The sequence below is a fragment of the Dreissena polymorpha genome, chromosome 2 (genome assembly GCF_020536995.1).
Source record: "Dreissena polymorpha isolate Duluth1 chromosome 2, UMN_Dpol_1.0, whole genome shotgun sequence".
Lineage (NCBI taxonomy): Eukaryota > Metazoa > Mollusca > Bivalvia > Myida > Dreissenidae > Dreissena > Dreissena polymorpha.
In genome coordinates this window covers 130,384,583-130,409,218 of record NC_068356.1, presented here as the reverse complement: position 1 = coordinate 130,409,218, position 24,636 = coordinate 130,384,583, and the positions used below count along the sequence as shown (strand labels likewise).

General features: G+C 35.9%; 1 protein-coding gene across 6 annotated transcripts in view; it reads left to right on the top strand.

Moving 5' to 3' along the window:
* The window catches only part of LOC127868994 (caskin-2-like), a 187,613-nt gene that overhangs the window by 99,023 nt on the left and 63,954 nt on the right, over positions 1 to 24,636 (top strand). For all 6 annotated transcript variants that reach the window (XM_052411234.1, XM_052411231.1, XM_052411233.1 and 3 more), the window contains one exon: positions 18,658 to 18,752. In XM_052411234.1, coding sequence (XP_052267194.1) covers positions 18,658 to 18,752 — 95 coding nt within the window. The remainder of the gene's footprint in view (positions 1 to 18,657; positions 18,753 to 24,636) is intronic.

The following is a 24,636-nucleotide window of genomic DNA, read 5'->3' as shown; positions in this document are numbered from 1 at the left end:
TGATCCAGTGTTGTTTTTGACACCTTATCAGCGATATATTGGCAATGATTTTATCTGGCATTCACACCAGGGTATTTTTATGATATAGGGTCGTTAATTGCTAGTGATAGATGCATCATAGTGCATTAAGCAGATTGCTTTTGTATTTCAAGGCCCAAAGTCCAAATATACTATTATTACGCGGTATTCAGTGTATTATATGTCAAACAAATCGAGCGCTGACCGATACCAGAGACATAAATTTACTTTCGTTTTTGACTGATTTTCAGAAAATATTTTGTACATATTGCATCAATCTAAATTTAGAGTTAATGGATGATTGGTTGAATAAAAACAGTGCTCGATGTGCGCACATCCCGTTGAAAGTTGCCTTAGTCCCAAATGGATTTATCCGCTTAGTGCACATGTTTGTTTACTTCCGGAAAATGGAGAACGTCTGTGTTCATGCAATTCTAAACACATTTATCGTCAATATTTGCCAGAAATTATGAGGTTTTGCAAGTAATTAGCTGATTACTGACTTCAGTAAAGGTGGCATGATTGATCGTTTTAGGTGTCCTGCTTTTTGGTCAAATGTCCCGACATTTTTAATGGACTGTCCCGATTTGGACCCGACAATTTCTGGCATGTATGGATATAGCGAGTGTTTTTAGTGCATTTTCACAGGAAACATTCACATCCAATAAAATGTTAATTCAAGTATCAGTATTTTAATGTTTTAAAAAATAAAACAAGAATATTTGCTTTCAAAAATGATATGCATTTTAGTTTTTGCAGATAATACATTGAATGACATAAAATTGTGTCAGAACATGTAAAATTTCCACAAACAATAAGTTTCGTTAAATGTTGGGTTTTGAAATAATATATTTTCAATAATTTATTTTACAGAAATTTGTGTGAAATTGCAATTTGTTATTTATTTTGCTTTCATTCAATCCACTAGTTCTTATTTTACACAACTTGAAAGCAAACACACTCAAACTTTATTGAAATATTTTCATGATGTTTTGCAGGGTTTACATAAGCGCATCTGATTTTTCCCATGTCACTCCATGTTATTGAACATTGGCAAATAGGCCTATAACTTTTAGTGCAGCGAGGAATGCAGTCTTTTGCAGGCATAAATGCCTGCCTTGCATAATAGTAAACAGTTATGTTCGTCATGTGAGGGAATTTTTTACAAGCTCTTTAAAACACCTGAATGTGATCTTTCTGCTGCACATGGACTTAAAAAGCTTAGATGATGTCGTCCTTAAAATTTATTACTTGCGGATTTTGGAATGTGCTTTACCAGCAAATTAAACATGTGAATGATATTAGTTTGAATTGAGAATGTAGTATCACCCATTTTTCCAATAGTTAGTTTATGAAGACTGAATTGAAGCTTGCAAAAGCAGGGAGCTTTCTCAAGCTTAACTGTTGTGTATCCAGTGGTGGACAAACAGTGCTTCCATTATATAAGTGACAAGATATTGGTATGAAGTGTACTGTACATATTATGGTGTGATCACACTCCGATACTGCAATGCGGTTCTGTCTGAAACATTGTGTGGACTTTAGCCTGTGTAGTTCAGGGCCCAGAACTCCAGGTAGTCCCCTTATGACACCGATAGAGGAGGAGGAGGAATCCTTTACATTTATTGGTATACAGACTAGTCTGGCTTGTGTTCTGGGAATGTGTATTCCAACTTGTTTGTCATTGTTATGTTTATGCTATGGTTACACATCATGAATTCAATAACTTGCTGTTTGCTTAAAGGGCATGCAATTCTTTTACTTGTAATCTTTACTATACTTTTTAGCTCGGCTGTTTTCGGAGAAAACCCGAGGTATTGTCATAAACAGCTCGTGGTGTTGTCCGACGTCCGCCGTCCACGTCATGCTAAAACCTTTACATTTTGCTCTAAAATCAAAGTTCTTCCACCTACAACTTTGATACTTAGATGCACCTTGATGAGTTCTACATGCCACACCCATTTTGGTGTCACTAGGTCAAAGTTCAAGGTCACTGTGACCTCTAAAAAAAGAAAAAAATCTGACAAGCTTTCATTTATTCAAAACTTCATCCGCAGCAGAGCGTTGGCACCCGTTTTGCGGTGCTCTTGTTTAATGATACAATTGATCAGCATTTTGTTGTAAAAGATAATATGCATTTATTTATTTTTTGAAACCGGAGGGGACTTATGGTGTGCGCTCTGTCTGTCTGTCTGTCAGTCCGTCACACTTTTCTGGATCCTGCAATAACTTTAAAAGTTCTTCACATTTTTTCATGAAACTTGAAACATGGATAGATGGCAATATGGAGATTATGTACATCATTTTATTTTGTTCCTAAGCAAGAATTCTGGTTGCTACAAATATATTTTAAAAAATACTGACAAGTTTCACCGGTAGGGGACCATATTGCTTGGCAATCTCTTGTTCATGTCTGTTTCGTGTCAGTGTTTTTGCGTCATCTTAAATATACAAAAAGTTTATTAATATCCAAATTGACTGGTATTGACCAATAATGTCTGTATGATTTAATATTGCACCAGGTTTTAATTTACTACCCAATTGTTTAAGCCAAGAACTATTGTCGATATACTTAACTATTTGCTAAATGTCTTTGATTTGTATTTATTTATTTTTTCTAAATGAGAGTGCATTTCTTGAATGTTAATATTAAGTTCAATCTGTTAGATCTAATTTACATTTAATAATTCACACAATATTGAAGTAAAATTCTGATGTCTAATAATGCAAGTCCATCTTGGTCAAGCAGACATTGTTGTTTATGATGATTTGTTTTCCGTTATGCCAGTAAACATGTCAGAATGGCACTATTTACGATCAGCCAGACAGTGAGTCATACATCGATTCTGAAATTCAGCACTATTTATTCTAATGTCCACATAATATCTTCCTTACAGCAGATTATACAGTTTTCCTTCTGGATGTTTCCAACTTGGAATTGGAGGGTGACTATTTGCAAATGCAATAATCATGTTTTTAAGGCTTTGTTTGCGTGTCATAATTATCTGTTTTTATGCCCCCTGTAGGGTGGCATATAGCAGTTAAACTGTCTGTCCGTCTGTCAGTCAGTCTGTCAGTCTGTCCGAAAAACTTTAACATTGGCCATAACTTTTGCAATATTGAAGATTGCAACTTGATATTTGGCATGCATGTGTATCTCATGGAGCTGCACATTTTGTGGTGAAAAGTCAAGGTCAACCTTCAAGGTCAAAGGTAAAAAAAAAAAAATCCAAGGGAAGTAACAAGCTTTAAAGGGAGATAATTTCTATTTATAATTTGGCAAATACAGATAATTTTTACAAGGGAAGTAATATTTTTTTTAAGGGACATAATCAAAAACAAAAATATTTAAATCAAAGCATCAGTAGGGGTTATTGTGTTTCTGACAAACACATCTCTTGTTTTGGCCTCTTTTATTATAATGACATATAAAAGTCTTTACTGTATTGGAAAGATATTTAATGAGGCTTGAGAAATAATGTTGGTTTGATTTCTGTAATTTGTACCTGTCAGCAGAAACTATGAGACAGGTTTGTGCTTAACATCTTTTCATGAAAAGGGGGATGAAAAAGCAACATGCAACATTAAAGTCTAGCTATACAGTATTTCATTGAAAATTTAATGTCTGCAGTTTCCATTTAGATTCATAAATAGCAGCATTTCTTTAAGAACAAGTCTGTTTGTATTTAAGCATCATCATGGGAAAATGATTTGTATGCCATAAGAGAGATTTTAAGTCACGCAAGGTTTTGTGGTCTCATTAGCAGACAGAGTGGCTCTAGAGCTATGCAGGCCGCACATGGCATTAACTCTTTCAGTGCTGGAACCGAATTTTGAAGGCCTTTGCAAACAGTTTGGATCTAGATGAGACCCCACAGAACGTGGCATCTCATCATAATCCAAACTGTTTGCTATTCTGATAGTATTCTTTGAAAACAAAAGGAGGAAAATGCTAATTTTAGAGATTCAGCAGACGACATTTTAGCAGACGACAAATTTCCCAGCATGCAAAGGGTTAACCGTCGTCTGTTATTATAACCGGTACATACACTTTGCGATTGTCTTTGTTTTGATTTGGAAACTTTTTTCACCAATGTGTTGTTTTTTTGGCCAAGACATTTTAAATCACATTTTAGTTGAAAAACTTATGCAAAATTTCAGTGCAGGTTTTCACAAGCTGCAATGCCTGTGGAGCCTATTGCTGTAAATACATACATTTCAGGATGTGGAAGATGTAATGTCTTTTATGGGAAACTGTCATTGCTTGTCCCAGAGGAGACATACTGCTTCAAGTGGTTGCAGCTTATTTCTGACATGTACACTTCTTATCTTCCAGAAATATTGAGTCATATTCCTCAATGAGATTACACAGAGATCATCATGTCCAATTTATTGTGTAATCTCTCCAAATGGATTAAAATTTGCAATTATAGGGTAACATGCAGGGTAGTGTACACAAATAAATTGTGGGGTCCAAGAGCTTTTGTGTTCATATTTCTGAACATGCTTTCAAGAGGTGAGACTTCTTGCTGCAATCCATTACATTGCACATTTTGTTTATCAATAGAATGCTATTATAATTTTGTAGAGATAGCTCTGTAAATTTAACACACAATATCTTCTTTGCCTCTGCATATATTGTAAACAGCATGCCAGAGACAAATGTACACATGCTTATTCCCATATTTGACAAGAACTAAAATGATTTCTTGCTTGCTTTGTTTTTCTCCAGGATATTACTGGAGCTTTGATATAAATGTTTCAGTAATAGCATTGTTAACTTTAATCTTTTAATCAATGAAGCCAGTTCCAGGCATGCTTTGCCCAAAGGGACAAATATTTGCTCAGAAATGACGGTTTCACAAAAACCTGTTAACATCGCTGATGTAAATTTGAGAATTCTTCTGTAGGAGAGGAAAAGTAATTATGTTTATAAAAATTATGGCATGAGTGTCTTTGAAAAATTAGTAATAATTCCACTTAACTAATTGGATGTTTACAAGTTTTTTATGCCTTTTACTCTCTGTGGCATATATTGTTGGCAGAGCTGAGTCGCGAAACACTATGCTTATGCGCTCTGTTTGTCACTTCTTGGGGCAACGCCTGCTGTGACTTAGCAGGCCGATGCGGGCGTTGCAGTCCTTGTTGCACAATACGCACACAAAGGGGCTTGCAGTCGGGGGGATGGCGGCACGCGCTTTTTGCATGCTTCTCTTCTGAGTTGCATGTCCGGATCTGCTTTCCTCAGCTGCCTCGATACCTCTGTGTAAAGACTGTCGCCAAGCGGTGCGATCCTCGGCAAGAGTCTCCCAGGTTTCTGCTGTAAAGCAGCAGGCTTTGAGGTCCCGCTTGCAGGCATCTTTGTACCTGAGAGCTGGACGACCTACGGGTTGCATGCCAGTTGCAAGCTGGCCGTACAAGACGTCCTTTGGTAGGCGTCCATCCTCCATTCGGCGCACGTGACCAAGCCAGCGGAGGCGACGTTGAGCTAGTAGGGCATACATGCTTGGGATCCCAGCACGTTCCAGTATGTCATTGTATGGGATACGATCCTGCCACTTTATCTCCAACAAGCGCTTTAGGCAACTCATGTGAAACATGTCGAGGCGGCGTTCTTGTCGCATGAGGGTCGTCCATGTTTCGCTACCGTACAGCAGAGTGCTGAGGATACAGGCCTGGTATACCCTGGTCTTGGTCTTCTCTGTCAGAAGATTATTTTCCCAGACTCTCTTTGCCAGTCTGGCCATGGTAGCTGAAGCCTTTGCGATGCGCTTGCTTAGCTCGGTATCGATGGACAGGTTTCCGCTGATGGTGGAACCAAGGTAGGTGAAGTCCTCCACCACCTCCAGGGTATAGTCCCCGATCGTAATGCAGGGTACGTTGCTGGCATCCTGGCCCATGAAATTAGTCTTTTTCAAGCTGACAGTAAGCCCAAATTCTGAACATGCTGTAGCGAAGAGGTCTATGAGTCTTTAAAGAGCCTCTTCTGTATGCGTGGCCAGGGCAGCATTGTCCGCAAACAGCATCTCTCTGACGAGGACTTCGGTCACTTTTGTTCTGGCCTGTAAGCGAGCGAGGTTGAAGAGTTCTCGCCAGACCTGGTGTGAATGTAGATGCCATCAGTGGACAAGTCAAAAGCATACTTGTGGCATATATATGCTAAACAAGATGCGTTTTTGAAAAACAATGTCCCCCTATATGATGTTTGACCTTGAAGGATGACCTTGACCTTGACCCTTCACCACTCAAAATGTGCAGCTCCATGAGATACACATGCATTTCAAATATAAAATTGCTAGCTTCAATATTGCAGAAGTTATTGCAAAATGTTAAAGCTGGCGCAAACCAACCAACAGACCAACCAACCAACCAACCAACAGACCAACCAACAGACAGGGCAAAAACAATATGTCCCCTACTACTATAGTGGGGGACATAAAAATATTAATAAGCTGTTGTATTGATGCTTAATCAATACATTAACTATTGATTTATACAAAAAAAAGATCAAATACATTTAGACCCCCTTTATTAAGAAATATAATTATGCTCTTCTGCAATTTGCACATTAGAGCTGTACAGCCTCTCCCTTGTGTGACTTTGAAGTCTTAAATAATAATTAAAACAATAATTGCCCATTTTTAGCTCCGCTGTTTTCAGAGAAAACCCGAGGTATTGTCATAGCCAGCTGGTTGTGTCCGTGCTGTGTCTTCCGCCGTCCGCCATGCTAAAACCTTAACATTGCCTCTAAAATCAAATTGCTTCCACCTACAACTTTGGAACTTCATATGTAGATGCACCTTGATGAGTTCTACACGCCACACCCATTTTTGGGTCACTAGGTCAAAGGTCAAGGTCTCTGTGACCTCTAAAAAAAAGAAAAATTCCGACAAGCTTTCATTTATTATGCCCCCCTTCGAAGAAGAGGGGGTATATTGCTTTGCACATGTCGGTAGGTCGGTCCGTCCACCAGGTGGTTTCCGGATGATAACTCAAGAACGCTTGGGCCTAGGATCATGAAACTTCATAGGTACATTGATCATGACTCGCAGATGACCCCTATCAATTTTGAGGTCACTAGGTCAAAGGTCAAGGTCACGTTGACCCAAAATAGTAAAATGGTTTCCGGATGATAACTCAAGAAAGCTTAGGCCTAGGATCATGAAACTTGATAGGTAGATTGATCATGACTCGCAGATGACCCCTATTGATTTTCAGGTTACTAGGTCAAAGGTCAAGGTCACAGTGATTTAAAATAGTAAAATGGTTTCCGGATGATAACTCAAGAACGCTTATGCCTAGGATCATTAAACTTGATAGGTAGATTGATCATGACTCGCAGATGACCCCTATTGATTTTCAGGTCACTAGGTCAAAGGTCAAGGTCACAGTGACCCGAAATAGTAAAAGAGTTTCCGGATGATAACTCAAGAACGCTTATGCCTAGGATCATGAAACTTCATAGGTACATTGATCATGACTCGCAGATGACCCCTATAGATTTTCAGGTCACTAGGTCAAAGGTCAAGGTCACAGTGACCCGAAATAGTAAAAGGGTTTCCGGATGATAACTCAAGAACACTTATGCCTAGGATCATGAAACTTCATAGGTACATTGATCATGACTCGCAGATGACCCCTATTGATTTTCAGGTCACTAGGTCAAAGGTCAAGGTCACGGTGACTCAACATAGAAAAAATGGTTTTCGCATGATAACTCAAGAACGCTTACGCCTAGGATCATGAAACTTTATAGGTACATTGATCATGACTCGCAGATGACCCCTTTTGATTTTCAGGTCACTAGGCCAAAGGTCAAGGTCACAGTGCCAAAAAACTTATTCACACAATGGCTGCCACTACAACTGACAGCCCATATGGGGGGCATGCATGTTTTACAAACAGCCCTTGTTCAAAACTGCACCCGCAGCCGAGTGTTGGGACCCGTTATGCGGTGCTCTTGTTTACTTACTTTTTCCCATTGCCATTTATAGACTTGTGAAATATTTTCAATGTTTACCTTATAATTATTGCAGGGTCAAGCAACCCAACCTTATTGGTTAAACATGGTCTTGTGAGTCAAAATGATTTTATTTTTAGATGCTATGAGGCTATGTTTCAGATTCATAGGCATCCATTAATGCATTGGCCTGCAACCCATTAAATGACCCTCAGTACACTGCAATTTTCAAGATACCAAATGGCTATTTGCATCAGAGAAATGATAAATGACCTATTTATGCAATTTGAGATTTTTTCCATAATTTCCTTGGCAGATCAATTCAATTTGTTGACATTGTTTCACGATTTACGGCCATATTTGGCCTGGCAGTGCGTCATTGCTAGTATTCAGTTTCCAAGACTTATGGACTCAAAGCTAATGTACAGAAAACATGCTTTGAGCTCATACCACTGTGTGCTGAGATGCTCCTGGGATCTAAAGTAGGCTTGATGTTATTTAAGATATTGGCTCCAACAAAATGCTTTCCTAATGGAGTCTTTTTTCTTTTGAATGTTTAATTTCTGTTTGGAATACAAAAAAGACTCCATTAAAACAATGGTCAGAATGAAAATGGGTGTTACATGATTTTAAGGGTGAGTTGAAGGTTATAATCAGATTAATTACAGTTTTTGTAAAAAAGTGGAAAGATTTAGGAAAGTTCAGATGGCAAAATCAAAAGTAAATTGTCCCCAGTTTGTTTGAATCCCTCTATTAAGCAGTATACACTGAGCTTTGTGTTGATTTTAGCTCACCTTCAGACAAATTGCTCATGGCGAGCTGATGTGGTCACAAAATGTCTGGCGCTGTTTGTCTTGGGTCCTCATCTTTAAGCTCGTTATTGCTCAGAAGGCATATTTAAAAACAAATCATGATGAAACCTATTCGTAATCAATGACAACATTTTGCATGCAAAACTTTTTCCCTTGCTTCACTTGTATATAGTGAAAGTATATGTTTGTGGCCGGCCCATAACTTGAATGCGCCGGATCACATTTCAAAATAAATTACCAAAAATGATGATCCTGTTGAGGCAAAGTGTTGCCTGTAACAAACCTGGTGATTGCTTGAAGGTCAAGGTCACGGTGGACACTAATATATTGTGTACCGTAATTACTCTATGTTTTCGGACACTTAAAAATAATTAATTTTTTTCGTGTCCGAAAACTTAGATACAAAAAATATTCACAAAATACAGGTGTCCGAAAACTAAGAGTCGAAAATTGAAGTGTCCAAAAATAGCGTCAATTGTATTAACGAATACCGGTAAAAGCACGCGCTTGTAAAATACCATGCCGTATAGTATAAATTAGTTATATATGTTTGCAATGCATTTTTAATAATTTTAAATGCTTAATTTATTTGACAGAAAGTTACTACAAGGTTGTACTTTGACCAACGAGTTCAAAGATGAGCAAGTGATGTACCGATAATCGCTATTATGAACCTGTAATTAACGCGATAAAAAAGCAATATATGTATTCTTTGTTTGTTCATTTCCGATAGTTGTTGTCTAACACCTTCCATCACATTTTGAAGCGTTTAGTATTTGTCACAGTTATTTTACTGAGAAGCTGTAGTACCATTGCGATCGATAATTGATCTGTCAATTGGCACTACCCATGGTAATTGTCACAGCGCTTATGCTATCGGGCGAAACAATTGTTTAATACCGGTTTACAAGGTAATTTACACAATAACGCAAATATAATGGTCCGTTGCCCTCAGGCATGCTCCTGCCATGTTTTATGATGTTAATCTGGTTGTAAAACCCCATGATAGAAGTGTCATTAGATACCGAAAACAGGAGCGACATTTGGTAAAATAGCGCTGGTAAATATACTGTCCGAAAACTTAGAGACATTAATTATGGTTGAAAACCCGTGTGTCCGAAAATTAAGAGTCACGAAAAATAATTATTTTTGCTAAAAAAAGGGGTGTCCGAAAACTTAGAGTGTCCGAAAACATAGAGTAATTACGATATTGACAATTACTGTTGCATGCATTATGGGATGATAAAATGAAATGGCACAAATAATTATTATATATCAGGGGATGATATTTGGGCTGCTTCAAGGTCAAGGACACATTGGAGACATGATATCATGAATAGTCCTTATATGATATAAGGGATAGATGTTCCTATGACAGTCAGTTCTATTTCTTTATTGTAAATTAGCAAATGTTTCATTTCAAGATTACATGATGTACAAATCAGCTATGCATCAACTATGATTCTTGCTTAAAGGTCAGTGCAACATATGTGAATACAAGTCAAGCCTTGACTTGTAGCAACAGTTACATATGACAGGTGCATACATGTGTTACTGACTGTTTACATTATGTGTGGCAAACAACCGTTGCTTCTATGTCAAGTAAAATACAGCTGGGGCATCCATGTCCTTCAAACACATGTCTTGTCTTAAATTAATATTAAAATATGCATGTAAGCTACTTTAAATATAGTTGCATTTTCATTAATAAAAAGAAGATAAATGTATATTTTAAGATAAAGTAAGAAAATCATTTGTTTGTTGATAAATGAATTTGTTCCACATTCTGTCATCAAGACGTTCACTTATGTCAACCAACTTGTAAAAAATATAATGAATCCTTTGTTGTTTAACATGGTGTTCGACTATGACATTCAGTGCAAAACAAAGAATGTTCAGTTTCTTCTTAATTACTTCTTACCAGGTTGTCATTAATAAAATTGTTAGATTTGTTTGAAAAAGGTATTATTAGTCTGCACTGAGTTCACAATATGACAACAAAAGAATATTTTAATGTATTTGTTTTGGGCAGAAAACTTGTCATCAGAACATTTCAACCAATATTAAGCTGTTATTATAATTCTTTGTAAAAATGTATGGTCAGCATGATATGTGACTGCCATTGACTGTTGCACATGGTTAAACTTTAGACCTTTCTTACTAGATTTAAGTTTTTAAGGCTTCAACTCCAAACCTTAGATGCTGATGAGCAGCAAACAACATAAAACCTTAACTCAGTTACTCACAGGCTGTTCTGGTTTTATGCTGTTTGCACATAGCCATTTTCACTTTGCTTCTAAGTGGGAAGGAGTTAACATTAGACAACCATCAATGGTCAGTGCTATCAAAAACAATTGGCTGAACATTTTGTTGTTCTCAAGATGAGCTGTTTTGATAATTCTTGTTCTGTTATGCAGTGTCTGGTGTATGTTTGTCAATGTTAAGCTCTTTTGTCATCTTATGCAGGGTTCGCACAGACCTTGAAAAGTGCTTGAAAATCAAGGTTTATCTTGAAAAGTGCTTAAAAACGATCTGGAGTGCTTAAAAGAGCTTATTTTCAACCATAGCCTTGAAAAGTGCTTAGAAAGTGCTTGAATTTGGCTGGAAAGGTGCTTCAAATAATGAAATAACAACAATTAAAAATGTTAAAAACAGATTCATTATTTTTTTAGCTTTCAGATAATTAATCACGTCATATTGATCCGATGATTATTGATCGCTCCTCCTATCTGACAAGATACCCACTGGTTGTTTACGGTCTTTTTGGTACGGGTTTTGAGGGTAATTATAAACTCGCTACAACAACAACTTTCTAGAATCTACTTCAAGGTCAAACAAAAAAAAACGGCGCAAAATGCCTGCTAGTAAATGTTTGTTTAAAAGGACTTGGGTAAAACGGTACCCTTGGGTAGTAGAAGTGTGTAAAAAGACCCAGGCAAGATGCAAGCAATGCGAAACAAATATTGAAATTGCCAGCATGGGCGAATCGGCTCTCAAGAGCCATAAAAAAAGCAAGAGGCACAAGAGAAATTCTGGTAAGTTAAAAGTTCAACGAATGCAAGTTTGCACATCTAATATGCACATACAAATAAACATAAGTGTGTTCAAAATAATAAAACACATTATTTAAACACAAGCGTTCGCTATTTTTGACGTTTTCAATGTTGTTAACTTTTATTTCAAAACGGGGCTGAACTTTGGGTTCGAATGGGAAGAGGCCCGTGTCATTATAAATTTGTGAACATTATCACACGCAGCCCTTCACAAATGTAAACTATTGACATCATACCTAAAATGTGATGGACCATTGAAGGCGCTAGTTTTTGTTTTAACTAATGAAATAAATCAAAAAATAATAACAAGGCATGTCAATTATGAGCAGATGATTTATTGATAACATATAAAAAAAACTGCCCCCCCCCCCCCCCCTTCAAAGTTGAAATTAATGTGGAGCATCTGGAGATGACAGCAGACAAACTGTTTGAAAAAGCTGAAACCACTGGAAAAATGCAGTTCGTGGCAGAGGCAAACGCATTGAGGAGATCAGCAAAATAAAAAAAGGAAACTCTTACCAAATTTGCAAAGAAAATTGAAGAGAGTGAATTGAAACTGAAAGCTGTTTAAGATGGCATCGTCCTATCTTATTATGTGGTCGTTTTGATTCTGTTTATGTATTCCAAATTTCATTAAACTGGTTATTGAATATTATTTTAATATCAGTATTTCACTAGTCATGTAATTGTACATGATGAAAACTGTTTTAACGTCAGTGTTGATCTATCATATAAGTTTTCAGGTTGAAAACTTTAATTGTCAATAATTGGCCTATCATATATTAAGACAATTGGTTATGTTGATTTTTTTTTAAATAGAGCATTGGTCAAATATTGTGAGTGGACACTCAAAACTTGTCTAGTCATACTTAAAACTGATTTTATGTAAGACTTTGTTTCATCAAATAAATATTTTATAAACAACAGCATTGTTGATATAATGTCTTCCTCTTATATAGGCTAAGCATAATGAGTTGTTATGTATGAACAAATCTTCCTAAGAATTGTCATGAGAAAGTACTCAAAGACATTTCGAAGCTGCAAATAGAAATAGTGCTTGAATTTCACTTTTTTGACCTTGAAAAGTGCTTAAAAAGTGCTTGAATTCCGCTTGGAAATGTTTGTATGAACCCTGTTATGTTGATGAAACTTGTTCAAAATGTTTTTCTGGACAATATCTTGGTCAAGTTTGAATCTCAGAGTTGCATGCATTCAAAACCTTGGTCAGTAGTTAAAGTCTCAGAAAAACATTGTTTCCACCATCAAGGCCACTTATGACTCAATCTTGATGAAACTTGGTCAGTCTGTTTATCTTTGCAATATCTATGCCCAGTTTTAAATTGTGTTCATCTGTGTTAGAAAACTAGCTAAACAGGTAAAATATAAGAAAAAACCTTTTTGCCTATTTAGAAGCCATATTTATGAGTAAATCTTGTTAATACTTGGTGAGAATGTTTATTTGACATTTTCTAGGCAGAATTCAATCAATATCACATGTGTTGGTCTCCTTGGTCAAATCTTAAAAACAACAACATCTTGTTACCTCTCTATAGGCCACATTAATGACTTGATCTTAATAGAACTTGGTCAGAATGTTCATTTTGGCAATATCTAGTCCCAGCATAAATCTTGGTCATGTGTGGCCAAAACTAGGTTACCGGGTCAAATTATAGATTAACCTTGTCTAGAGACGAAATTTATCACTAAATCTTAATGAAACTTTGTAAGAATGATTATTCTGACTAAATCTAGACCAAGTTTGAATCTGGGTCATGTGCATCCAAAAGCTAGGTCACATGATAAAATAAAGAAAACTATGTGCATCCAAAAGCTAGGTCACATGGTAAAATATAGAAAACTATGTTACCACTCAAAAGGTCATATTGGTGGCTCAATCTTGATAAATCTGAGTCAGAGTGTTTATCTTGACAGTATCTAAGTCAAAAGTTCACGAAGGTGTAGTGTTTGAAAAAAACTAGGTCACCAGTTTCAATCTTAGAAAAATCATTCTACCATTCTAGAAAAAATATTTATGACTAGCTCTTCATGGAACTTGTTTAGAATGATTAAATGCGTGAAAATACATATCTTAGTGGTAAAGGGTTAAGGAAACTTATGGGCAATTAGTAATTGTAAGTATAACCACATCATGCAAATTTATTCAGTTTTGAAAATATAACCATTTTCCTTAAACTTAAAAGCAAAATGCATTTAAGTTTTTTTCTCAAGACAGCATATACAAATGCTTCACAATTTGTAAGCCAGTAAAGAAGAGCTATAATGGGATGTACATGTTGTTGTTTTTTTTTGCTCGACTGATTGCTCAAGTGAGCTTTTGTGACCGGTCTTTGTCCGTTGTCTGTCCGTCCGTCCACATTTGTTTGTAAACACTCTAGAAGCCACATTTATTGTCCGATCTTCATGAAAATTGGTCAGAAGCTTCGTCCTAATGAAATCTCGGTCGAGTTCGAAACTGGGTCATGCCGGGTCCAAAACTAGGTCACTAGGTCAAAAGAAAGAAAAACCTTGTTGAAACTGTAGAAGTCACATTTCATGCCCAATCTTCATGTCAAAATGTTTGTCTTAATGATATGTTGGTTGAGCTCAAAAGTGGTTCTGGTCGGTTGAAAAACATGGCTGCCAGTGGGCGAGGCAGTTTTCCTTATTTGGCTATAAAGATACCTTGTAAACACTCTAGAGGCCACATTTTTTGTCCGATCATCATGAAACTTGGTCAGAAGATTTGTCCCAATTATATCTCGATGGAGTTGAAAATTGGGTCATGCTGGGTCAAAAACTAGGTCACTAGGTCAAAAAAAAGAAAAACCTGGTAAACACTGTAGAAGTCACATTTCATGCCCAATCTTCATGTAATTTTGTTAAAATGTTTGTCTTAATGATAATTATTATGTTGGTTGAATTCAAAAGTGGTTCTGGTCCGTTGCAAAACATGGCCGCCAGTGGGGGGGGGGGGGCAGTTTTCCTTATTTGGATATAGAGAAACCTTGTTAACACACAAGAAGTCACAATTTTTGCCCAATCATCATGAAAGCTGGACAAAACATTGGTTTTATTGATATCTCTGACGAGTTGGAAAATGGTCCAGATCGGTTAAAAACATGGCCAGTGGGCGGGGCAATTTTCTCTATATGTATATAGTGAAAACATGTGAATACTCTAGAAGTCACATTTTGGCATTCAGATGAGTTTGCAAATGGTCCCCATCGGTTAAAAAACATGGCCGCCAGGGGAGGGGCAGTTTAGAAAGAAACCTTGTGATCGAACACTATAGAAGTCTCAATTTTTGCCTAATCATCGTAAAACTTAGTTAATACATTGGTTTTATTGATTTCTCAGACAAGTTGGAAAATGGCTCAGATCGGTGAAACACACTTTTTAGCTCACCTGATTGCTCAGTTGAGGTTTTAGAATTGGTCTTTGTCCGTCGTCCGTTCGTCCACATTTGGTTTGTAAACACTCTAGCATTCACACTTCTCAAGCATTCTTTATGAAAGTTGCTGAAAGATCTCAGTCAAGTTTGATAATGAGCAAAATTACATAATACCATAATTATTGCCCTTAGATTGTCCAAATTTTCATTATATCATACAAAATCCTTGTAAACACTCTAGAGGTCACAATTTTGTTTCAGATTTTATGAATCTTGGTCAAAATATTAATTTTTGTTTTTGTAAGTAAAGTTTGATGTTTGGTAAGGGTGGTCAACTCAAAATATAGGTCACCAGGTAAAATCTTACAAAAACACTCCATACGCCAGAGTTTTGGTTCAATAATGATGAAACTTGACCAGAATATTTGTCTGGACAATATCTAGGTCAAGTTTGACGTTTGGTGAAGATTAAATGAACCGACTCCTCTCAGGTGAGCGAACTAGGGCCATCTTGGCCCTCTTGTAAAAATATTTTTGTGGTTGAATGTTTATTTCTTGATATTTGACCCATTTATGGCTTTGGAATTTAGCCAATCTGCAAAGTGTTTTCCCTGTGGTGCTCCTTTGAAATGGATATGAATTTCATTGAAAGCACATTAAATTACATGGCAGCTGTCTGTGTGGGGATTTCATGCACTAAATAACAGGTATTATTGATATGATAGGAGAAAAGATATTCCAGTATTGATGAATGAAAGGCCTGATAAGGGTATGTCACTGATAGGGATTTCTTGATAGGAATTGGAAGTGAAGAAGACATTAATTGTGTCAGTGAGTTTCCTGGAAAGTGAGACTGCATCTTGATTTAATGCCCTGCCTGGAAAGGCTTATCAGTGGTCTGATTGGGTTAATTACTGAAATTACATGACATCAAGTTATTTCTTGTATTGGTAACAGTTTAACCTTGAAGTGTTTGTTTATCTTCATGGCTGATGTACGTAAAAACATCCCAAATACTGAACATGCTGTATGGTAATTAAGGGCTAATTACAAGAATACTAAATTTTACATAAATGGTTTTGCAGGTTTGCCTGTTACAGTGCCTAAGATAATGTTTCAGGAAATAGGCTTTTCACCCATTGATTTTGAAAAAAATATGGTGAATATATATTCATTTCGGAAATGGGTGAAATAAGTTATAAAAATGTATACCTCAGTTATGTTGGTCCAACTCAAATTCTGGTATTTCATATTAACCTTGTTTAAGGTTTGCATATATGACACAACTGAATTGGCAGATATTGGCTCTCTTGCTTGTAAAAAGTTTGCGATGGACTGAGTTTGAGGCAAAACAATCGCGGACGTCTTTCATCTCACTTAGACATGTCTATTATGCAACATGCTGAAAACTGAAAGTACAGACACTTTTCAAATACACATAATCTTGTCAAAAGAGTGTTTGAATAACTTTGGATGTTTTCCTTCTCCATCGTCCAGGCGCTTGCTATCAAACTTTCGACTGAATGAAAGCGTTGCAGCGGTATGATCATAATTTCAAAGAGAAAATGCCATACATTAGCAGAACATTTTCTTTTGAGGCTCTTGTATCGTTTATTATACGCCCGTCTATGACGGGACGTATTATGGTATACCCCGCGTCCGTCTGTCCGTCCGTCTGTCCGTCCGTCTGTCCGTCCGTCTGTCCGTCCGTCCGTCCGTCCGTCCGTCTGTTAATGTCGTACGCTACGTCAAATATCCTTTGACAGATTTTCTTCAAATTTTAACACAATCTTAATATTGATAAACCCTGATCCCCTTTCGTTTTTGACGGAATTCTGAATTGTCGTTCCAGAGTTATGGGACTTTGTTCGTCAAAATTTCGTGATTTCATTGAATGTCCTACTGTAGCTATATAAAAATGTTAAAGTTGTTATAACTTTGGTATGCTTGGACCTAGAGTCTTGAAACTTGACATGAAGGTTGGCCAGAACTAGTAAGTAACCACTGGACATTTCAAGGTCATTCATTTGAAGGTCAAGGTCACTGTGACCTTGAATGTAAAAATGTTAAAGTTGTTATAACTTTGGTATGCTTGGACCTAGAGTCTTGAAACTTGACATGAAGGTTGGCCAGAACTAGTAAGTAACCCCTGGACATTTCAAGGTCATTCATTTGAAGGTCAAGGTCACTGTGACCTTGAATGTAAAAATGTTAAAGTTCTTATTTCATGTTATAACTTTGGTATGCTTGTACCTAGAGTCTTCAAACTTGAAATAAAGATTGGCCAGTACTAGAAGATGACCACTGGTCATTTCAATGTCATTCATTTGAAGGTCAAGGTCACTGTGACCTTAAATGTTAAAATGTTAAAATTGTTATAACTTTGGTATGCTTGGACATAGAGTCTTCAAACTTGACATGAAGGTTTGCAAGCACACTTAGATGACCACTGGTCATTTCAAGGTCATTCATTCTAAGGTCAAGGTCACTGTGACCTTAAATGTTATTGTTGTTCATGTATCCTACCGTAGCTCAAATATCCCCCGATGGATTTTTTATTTGCCCGTCTATGACGGGACGTATTATGGTATACCCCGCGTCCGTCTGTCCGTCCGTCCGTCCGTCCGTCCGTCTGTTAATGTCGTACGCTACGTCAAATATCCTTTGACAGATTTTCTTCAAATTTTAACACAATCTTAATATTGATAAACCCTGATCCCCTTTCGTTTTTGACGGAATTCTGAATTGTCGTTCCAGAGTTATGGGACTTTGTTCGTCAAAATTTCGTGATTTCATTGAATGTCCTACTGTAGCTCAAATATCCTTCGATGGATTTTTTTCAAATTTCAACACAATCTTAATATTGATAAACCCTGATCCCCTTTCGTTTTTGACGGAATTCTGAATTGTCGTTCCAGAGTTATGGGACTTTGTTCGTCAAAATTTCGTGATTTCCATGCTCATGTACTTATAAAATAAACCATGTATTCAAATACAAATAAACTGAAGTAAAAAAATGATTCAAAGGGTTATTTATTACCTTACTACTTCATTGGCGAACGACGGGCGTATCATGCGCTCATGGCGCAGCTTTTATTGTATATGCATTATATTCTATTTATTTGCGTTTTTAAACATTGGGTGAAATTTGCAGCTTAATTATCTTGGTCACTGCTTTTACCAGGTTATAATGGTAAGTGGACATATAGCAGCTGCCCCAAAAACCAGAGGTGAATTGTTTTTTTCACCATTCAAGGTTTGTGCTTGCGCTGCAGATCTTTCCATTTAGATACCAAGCACCAATTTTTCCCAGCCAACTAGAATTGAGAGTTTCTCTATTAGCCTCAATAAAACTTTTTCTTTGGAATTTAACTGGATATTTGAAGGTGTTAATTAATTAATTATTTTCATTTGTATTTTCAGAGGCCAGTTTCAGTGTACAGGCTAAGGCAGTGAGAGACCATTGCAACATACATGAACCCTACAGCCTCACCTTCAGGGATGGCGATCTCATCAAGGTATGATGTTCTGGAGCAGCTATTAACCCATTTATGCCTAGTGGACTCTCCCATCCTTCTAAATTGAATCAATTTATTTCCAAAATTAGGGATGTCTAGTATATTAATTTTTATATTTAGAATATTTCTTACAGACATTCCTTTAAGCAAACAGCGTAGACCCTGATGAGACGCCGCATCATGCAGCGTCTCATCTGGGTCTAAGCTGTTTGCCAAGGCCTTTTTTCTAGACGCTAGGCATAAATGGGTTAATGTTCACTGCTGATTGATTAAAGCTATTGAGCAGGCATTCCTTTAAAACTGGGCTAAATGCATGTACGTAATAAAGTGTCTCAACTAGCCTGTGCAGTGTTCATAAGTCTAATATAATAGGACACTTTCAGCATAGTCTCATATAATAGGACACTTTCAGCATAGTCTAATATAATAGGACACTTTCAGCATAGTCTCATATAATAGGACACTTTCAGCATAGTCTAATATAATAGGACACTTTCAGCATAGTCTAATATAATAGGACACTTTCAGCATAGTCTAATATAATAGGACACTTTCAGCATAGTCTCATATAATAGGACACTTTCAGCATAGTCTAATATAATAGGACACTTTCAGCATAGTCTAATATAATAGGACACTTTCAGCATAGTCTAATATAATAGGACACTTTCAGCTGAAACTATATTTCAAGTTCAAAGAGACCTGGAGCGGAAGGTCTGGTTTTCACAGAGTGTGGCTCAATTGTTAAGTTGATGAGTATAACTTTACAATTATTACACACAAAATCATGAAAAAAGGTGTGTTTAACATCAGTTTAACAAGCAAATAAACTGTTAATTCAGTTTGGGTTCTTAGAATTGTGACAAACTGCCTGGCTATAGCATGCATAATACCTTTAATGCTTAGTCATTCGACAATTTACCGAAGACACAATTCTGTTATAATGACATACACTATCACACAGATTAATAAGACCTGGAAAACAAGTTGAGCTTGTATGAAATAAAAAATTACACTTATTTGATGATCTGATTCTTGTAAAAACTAATCACAATCATTGTTTCATAGTTAGAAAGTCATGATTGATCTGTGAGTTCTCATATTGTGTAATACATGTATACAAGAAATCTACCTCATAAAGACCAGGTACAAATTTAACCTGAGAAACAAAATTAAAGTTGCATTTTGTGTGTATAAATTCAGCACATTTTAGACGCAATAAATTAGTGTATAGGTGTGCTTTTTAATGTCCTTGAAATACAAACAGAATTGAATGATTGTAATATATGAACATGTTTTTTGTAAATCGAATAGGGAGTTGTTTGAGTTTAGGCTGTTAATCATTAACAGGGTAAATGAATGTTATCATATAAGGAAGTATTGATATCTTCCCAAACCATTATAATTTTTACAAGGCTGTTTAATGTAAATAAGGGTCTTATTAAACATGCTGTGATTATCTTGAATTGAATAAGAAGCTTGAATTGCATAGAATTGACCTGGTCTCTGGGAAAAACTGGGCTTATTCTAGTGCTTAAAGTATTGTCCCAGATTTTCATTTTGAAAAGACTTCCTTTAAATGAAAATTTTCTACAAAAAGCAAAGTTTCGTCCCATAATGGCCTGTATTGAATGGAAAGGATAATACTTATATGCATTAAGACCAGTTTTCCCAAAGTGTGGTTCAATTTTGATCAACAACAGTATCAGATAAAATCTGGAAACCAACAAGAAAGGATGATATAGATATCTTTTAAAGGCTTCATCTGTGGATATTGAACATTAACTGAAGTTCTTATAATGCACCTTTAAATGCTGAGTTTGTTTTTGTTAATGCATCTGTCATTTCAAGAGGTAACACAAATTACTCTGATAAGAAAACATGAGTTACAGTCTTGTAGCAGAAGAATGTTCAATAACTGTTATTACATCTGATTGTATTTTACATATTTTACTATCAACTATATATAAAATATTCAATTATGAAGAAAATAACATTGATTTTTATTAAAATCCACAAAGTTAAACAAACTCAAAACCTTTGTGGTGTGAATGCAGTGTCTATGGTGAACCTACCAAGGGAGGTAGTTTGTACAAACAGTTGTTGATTGGATCAGTATTGGGTTTCATAAAAGGGAGGTAACTGTATATTCCATACATTGATGCCAGTTGGCTGGGCTAGTTCCCTTTGTATTGAACTAAAATATTTCCTGTATGCTGTATAGGTTATGCATGCCCAATTAATTTCCTTCTATATTACATATAAAATAGTTGAAGTTTGATATCAATTTTTACCATGATCAAGCGCATACCCACTATATCATCATACATCATTGGAAAGATAAATGCATAATCTTTTGAAAAAAAATGCATGTCATTAAATTCTATACGCGCTAACTCAAAATATTTACCTTAGAATAGGCACACCGGTTTTGACAGCTGTGCATACGGCTTTTTTGGGCTCAAATAGTATGACCTACTTTCAAAGCCGGGAACCATCAACACAAAGTAGAGCACAAAAATGGCTTATTTTCTTATTGCTTACAAATATACCTTCAAGTTGATACCAAAACCAACCATTTGCAATGTATTTTACAAATCCTAGGCAGCATGCACTCAACAATGTGTGCTAAGTATCAAACTGACTGCATGTAACCCTGCAAACAGGAGTTCTGGTTTGGGGTTATGTGACCTATAAGGAATTTCTAAAGAAATCAATTCAAATAAAATAGCAATTAAAAAATACATATGCGCAAGTGTTGTGTCAAGATATTTGTGATCAGAAATTGATTTTTTAAGAAACTTAAACAAACATAAAAATATATAGTAATAAAATAACTTTTAATATTTATAAAATATTTCAGAATGAAAGTAAGTATTTATAAACACAATAGATCAGCTTTTATAGGCACATTTAAGTCATGCATGAAATATTAAATCGAGCAAGTCTGATGCCTGTTTCTTCCATACAATTACAGACTTTGGCAGATGTTCCTTGTATGAAATTTTTAGCTCATCTCAACGTTTTCATCCAAAAAATATTTTTTGAGCCATTAATTTTAAAACTATCTACATCCACTTCGCTAAATATCTGTTTCAGGAGAGAATCATTGCATTACATTGGGTTTGATGACTGGTTGGTGCTGGGTTTGATGACTGGTTGGTGCATTTCCAGATGTTTGTTAGAGATAAAAGGTGTTGTTGGGCATTGATGGATGACATTGCAACCTGAAGTAGCAGCCTGTATCATCAGGCACTAGATCTGTTCTTTACAGCTCATTAAACATCAGATCCCAGATAAAACTGTCTTAATTGGGTATCATCTTGCTGTAAGGCGTTGTCATAATCATTGCAAATATTCTGAGTGACCAATGCACTGAAGGGAGAACATTTGGCTTTTATCTGTTGACTCATCATGTACCAGAATTACTTGACGCCAAACACATCTAAGAGAAAAAGGTTTGAGCTTTTAATTAGCTTCTTAAGGGTTTGACTAAGACTTCAACCCGTCCATGTTGGTGATTTGGGATCAGTAAAAAGGTCATCATTTAGGGGGGTGATGCTCATCTTTGTGGCTACCTATGTATATATATATATAAGCTTTGTTATGGGAAAACTGGGCTTTATGCATGTGTGTCAAGTATAGTTTCAGATTAGCCTGTGTAGAATTGGTTTAAGAAGGACAAAACTTTCTGCTTGTATTGAATTTTTTGTTTAAAACAAAAATCCATTGTGGGTGGAAAGTGTCGTCCCTGATTGGCCTTTGAGGACTTGTTCACAGATTTTTGTATTTAAAAAAAAAAAAGTTAAATATTTGAACTAACGAATCTATGATGTTTTGAATAGTCTAATTCTAATAATAATTGCAATATGAAACGTTTGTTAGAAATATTGCCCTACTGGGGATTTGATCCTGGGACTTCTTACGCTCCCCCACTGGGCCACATAGTCTTAAGTTTTTAAAAGTGCAACATAATCAATATCTTAGTACTCAACCTATTTTTCAGAGTATCGAGGACACATGATAAATGCCTCATTATTTTACTGATAACAACTGATGATTTTCAATGAATGAACCAATATTTATTTAAAAAATCTTGGTCAGGACTGTTTATTCGCTTGTTTAAACATAATGTAAACCTTATTTTTTAAGTCTATGCCAATCATTTTGAAAATCATCATTTTTTAAAACTGTGAACTAGTCCCTTTCAACACAAGACAGCATAATGTGGACACAACATCATTGAACAAATAGCCTTCACTTTGTTGGTGTTTTTAAGTTTAAAGAGCATACACACCTAAGGCATTACATGAAGACTTGCAATTTCTTTTACTGCTATGAACGAATACACATATAAAGGCCAAACAACCATAATATATGTATCTATGTGTTGAGTATGATAGATCTTAATGGCTACTGGATAGTCGACCCTCTTTGATATTTCTTGGAATAGCATTACAAACCAATAATGTTTGGTCAGCCCTCACCTAGATGTTTGGGATGCATTAGTGGTTCCAGTTTTCCTGGTCATTGTAATTGTTAAAGGCTTGGGTACTGCTGGATCAGTTACATAAATACATAATCTGAATGTTGTTTTAAATGAAATAAGGTGTCCCTCAAAGGATCTGACTATTACTGGTTTACAAATGTTCACTGCCACAATTGCTATAAGTGAATATTTCTGGAAAAGATATTGAAGTTACTAAGGATTTTTTACCTGATTCTGTAATAGCTGGATCTTAACTAGTGAGGATTTCAAGGTCGCAATAAACCAGTAATTACTGTGGAATATTTGTAGATTGGATACTAAAGGAATAAAAGGATACTGCTGATAATTGCTGCCAGTCAAGTAGAGCATAAAGGATTACATTTTGTTCTTGGGTAACAACTCCATTAAAATTATATTTGAAGCAGTTATGAGCTATTTTTCAGTGCCTGAAGACGTTGGAAGATGTCATAATTGAATCTTGAATTAATTTACCAAGCATTTTTTTCCAGTATCAATTTCCAGCTGGACACATTTCATGGTTTGTCAAACTGAGAAGTCTCCACAAGCTGCTTGTACTCTTAATTGCTTGGAATTCGTCACCAGGAGAGTTTCTTATGAATTGTAGCAGTCTGTAACATTTTCAGATGGCGGTCATATAATAACTTGGAGCTGAGATTACAGATTAGGTTAAGAGAAATCTGATTTTCTTTTATTGTTAGAAGAATTGTGGACATAATATCATAGATAGTTATACAAAACTGTGACAATCGGCTTCTTTAAGTTCATTTACAGGCATGCAAATGGTTAATAACTGAATTAAATATTGAAATCAGTTTCATTTGAATCCGGATCCGTTTGCCCTAATTTCAGTTTGCCTTTATTCCTATTCGCCCTAAATCCTGTTCGCCCATGGTCCGTTCGCCCTTAATTTTATTATCAAAGCAGGGAAGCAATAAATATAAACAAATGTGTTATCTTTTTAACATTTTATTGTTACCTTCACCATTTATTGAGTATATAAATATATATCGATGCATATAGATGATACATCTGTAGATGTCGAGTTGTCCATCGATTGTTGATCAGTGCTGGTGATATTTCCTTCATCACTAAATGTTGATTACATTTCCATAACACAATAATTTCAATAATGTATTTTATATAACACAACAGGATAAAATTGCAATTAAATAATATTTTACTAATTAACTGTATCTAATTTCATGAACTGACACTGACGTAAACAAATTTCGCTAACACCCACACCAAGGCTTTATTTGTTTAAAATATAGTCTGTAACACAATCAATTAACACAGACCGTTATCTCTGTAATCTCTAAATTAATCGACAACGATCCATAAACGCCAGGTGCTACTTCACACAGCGCAATGCAA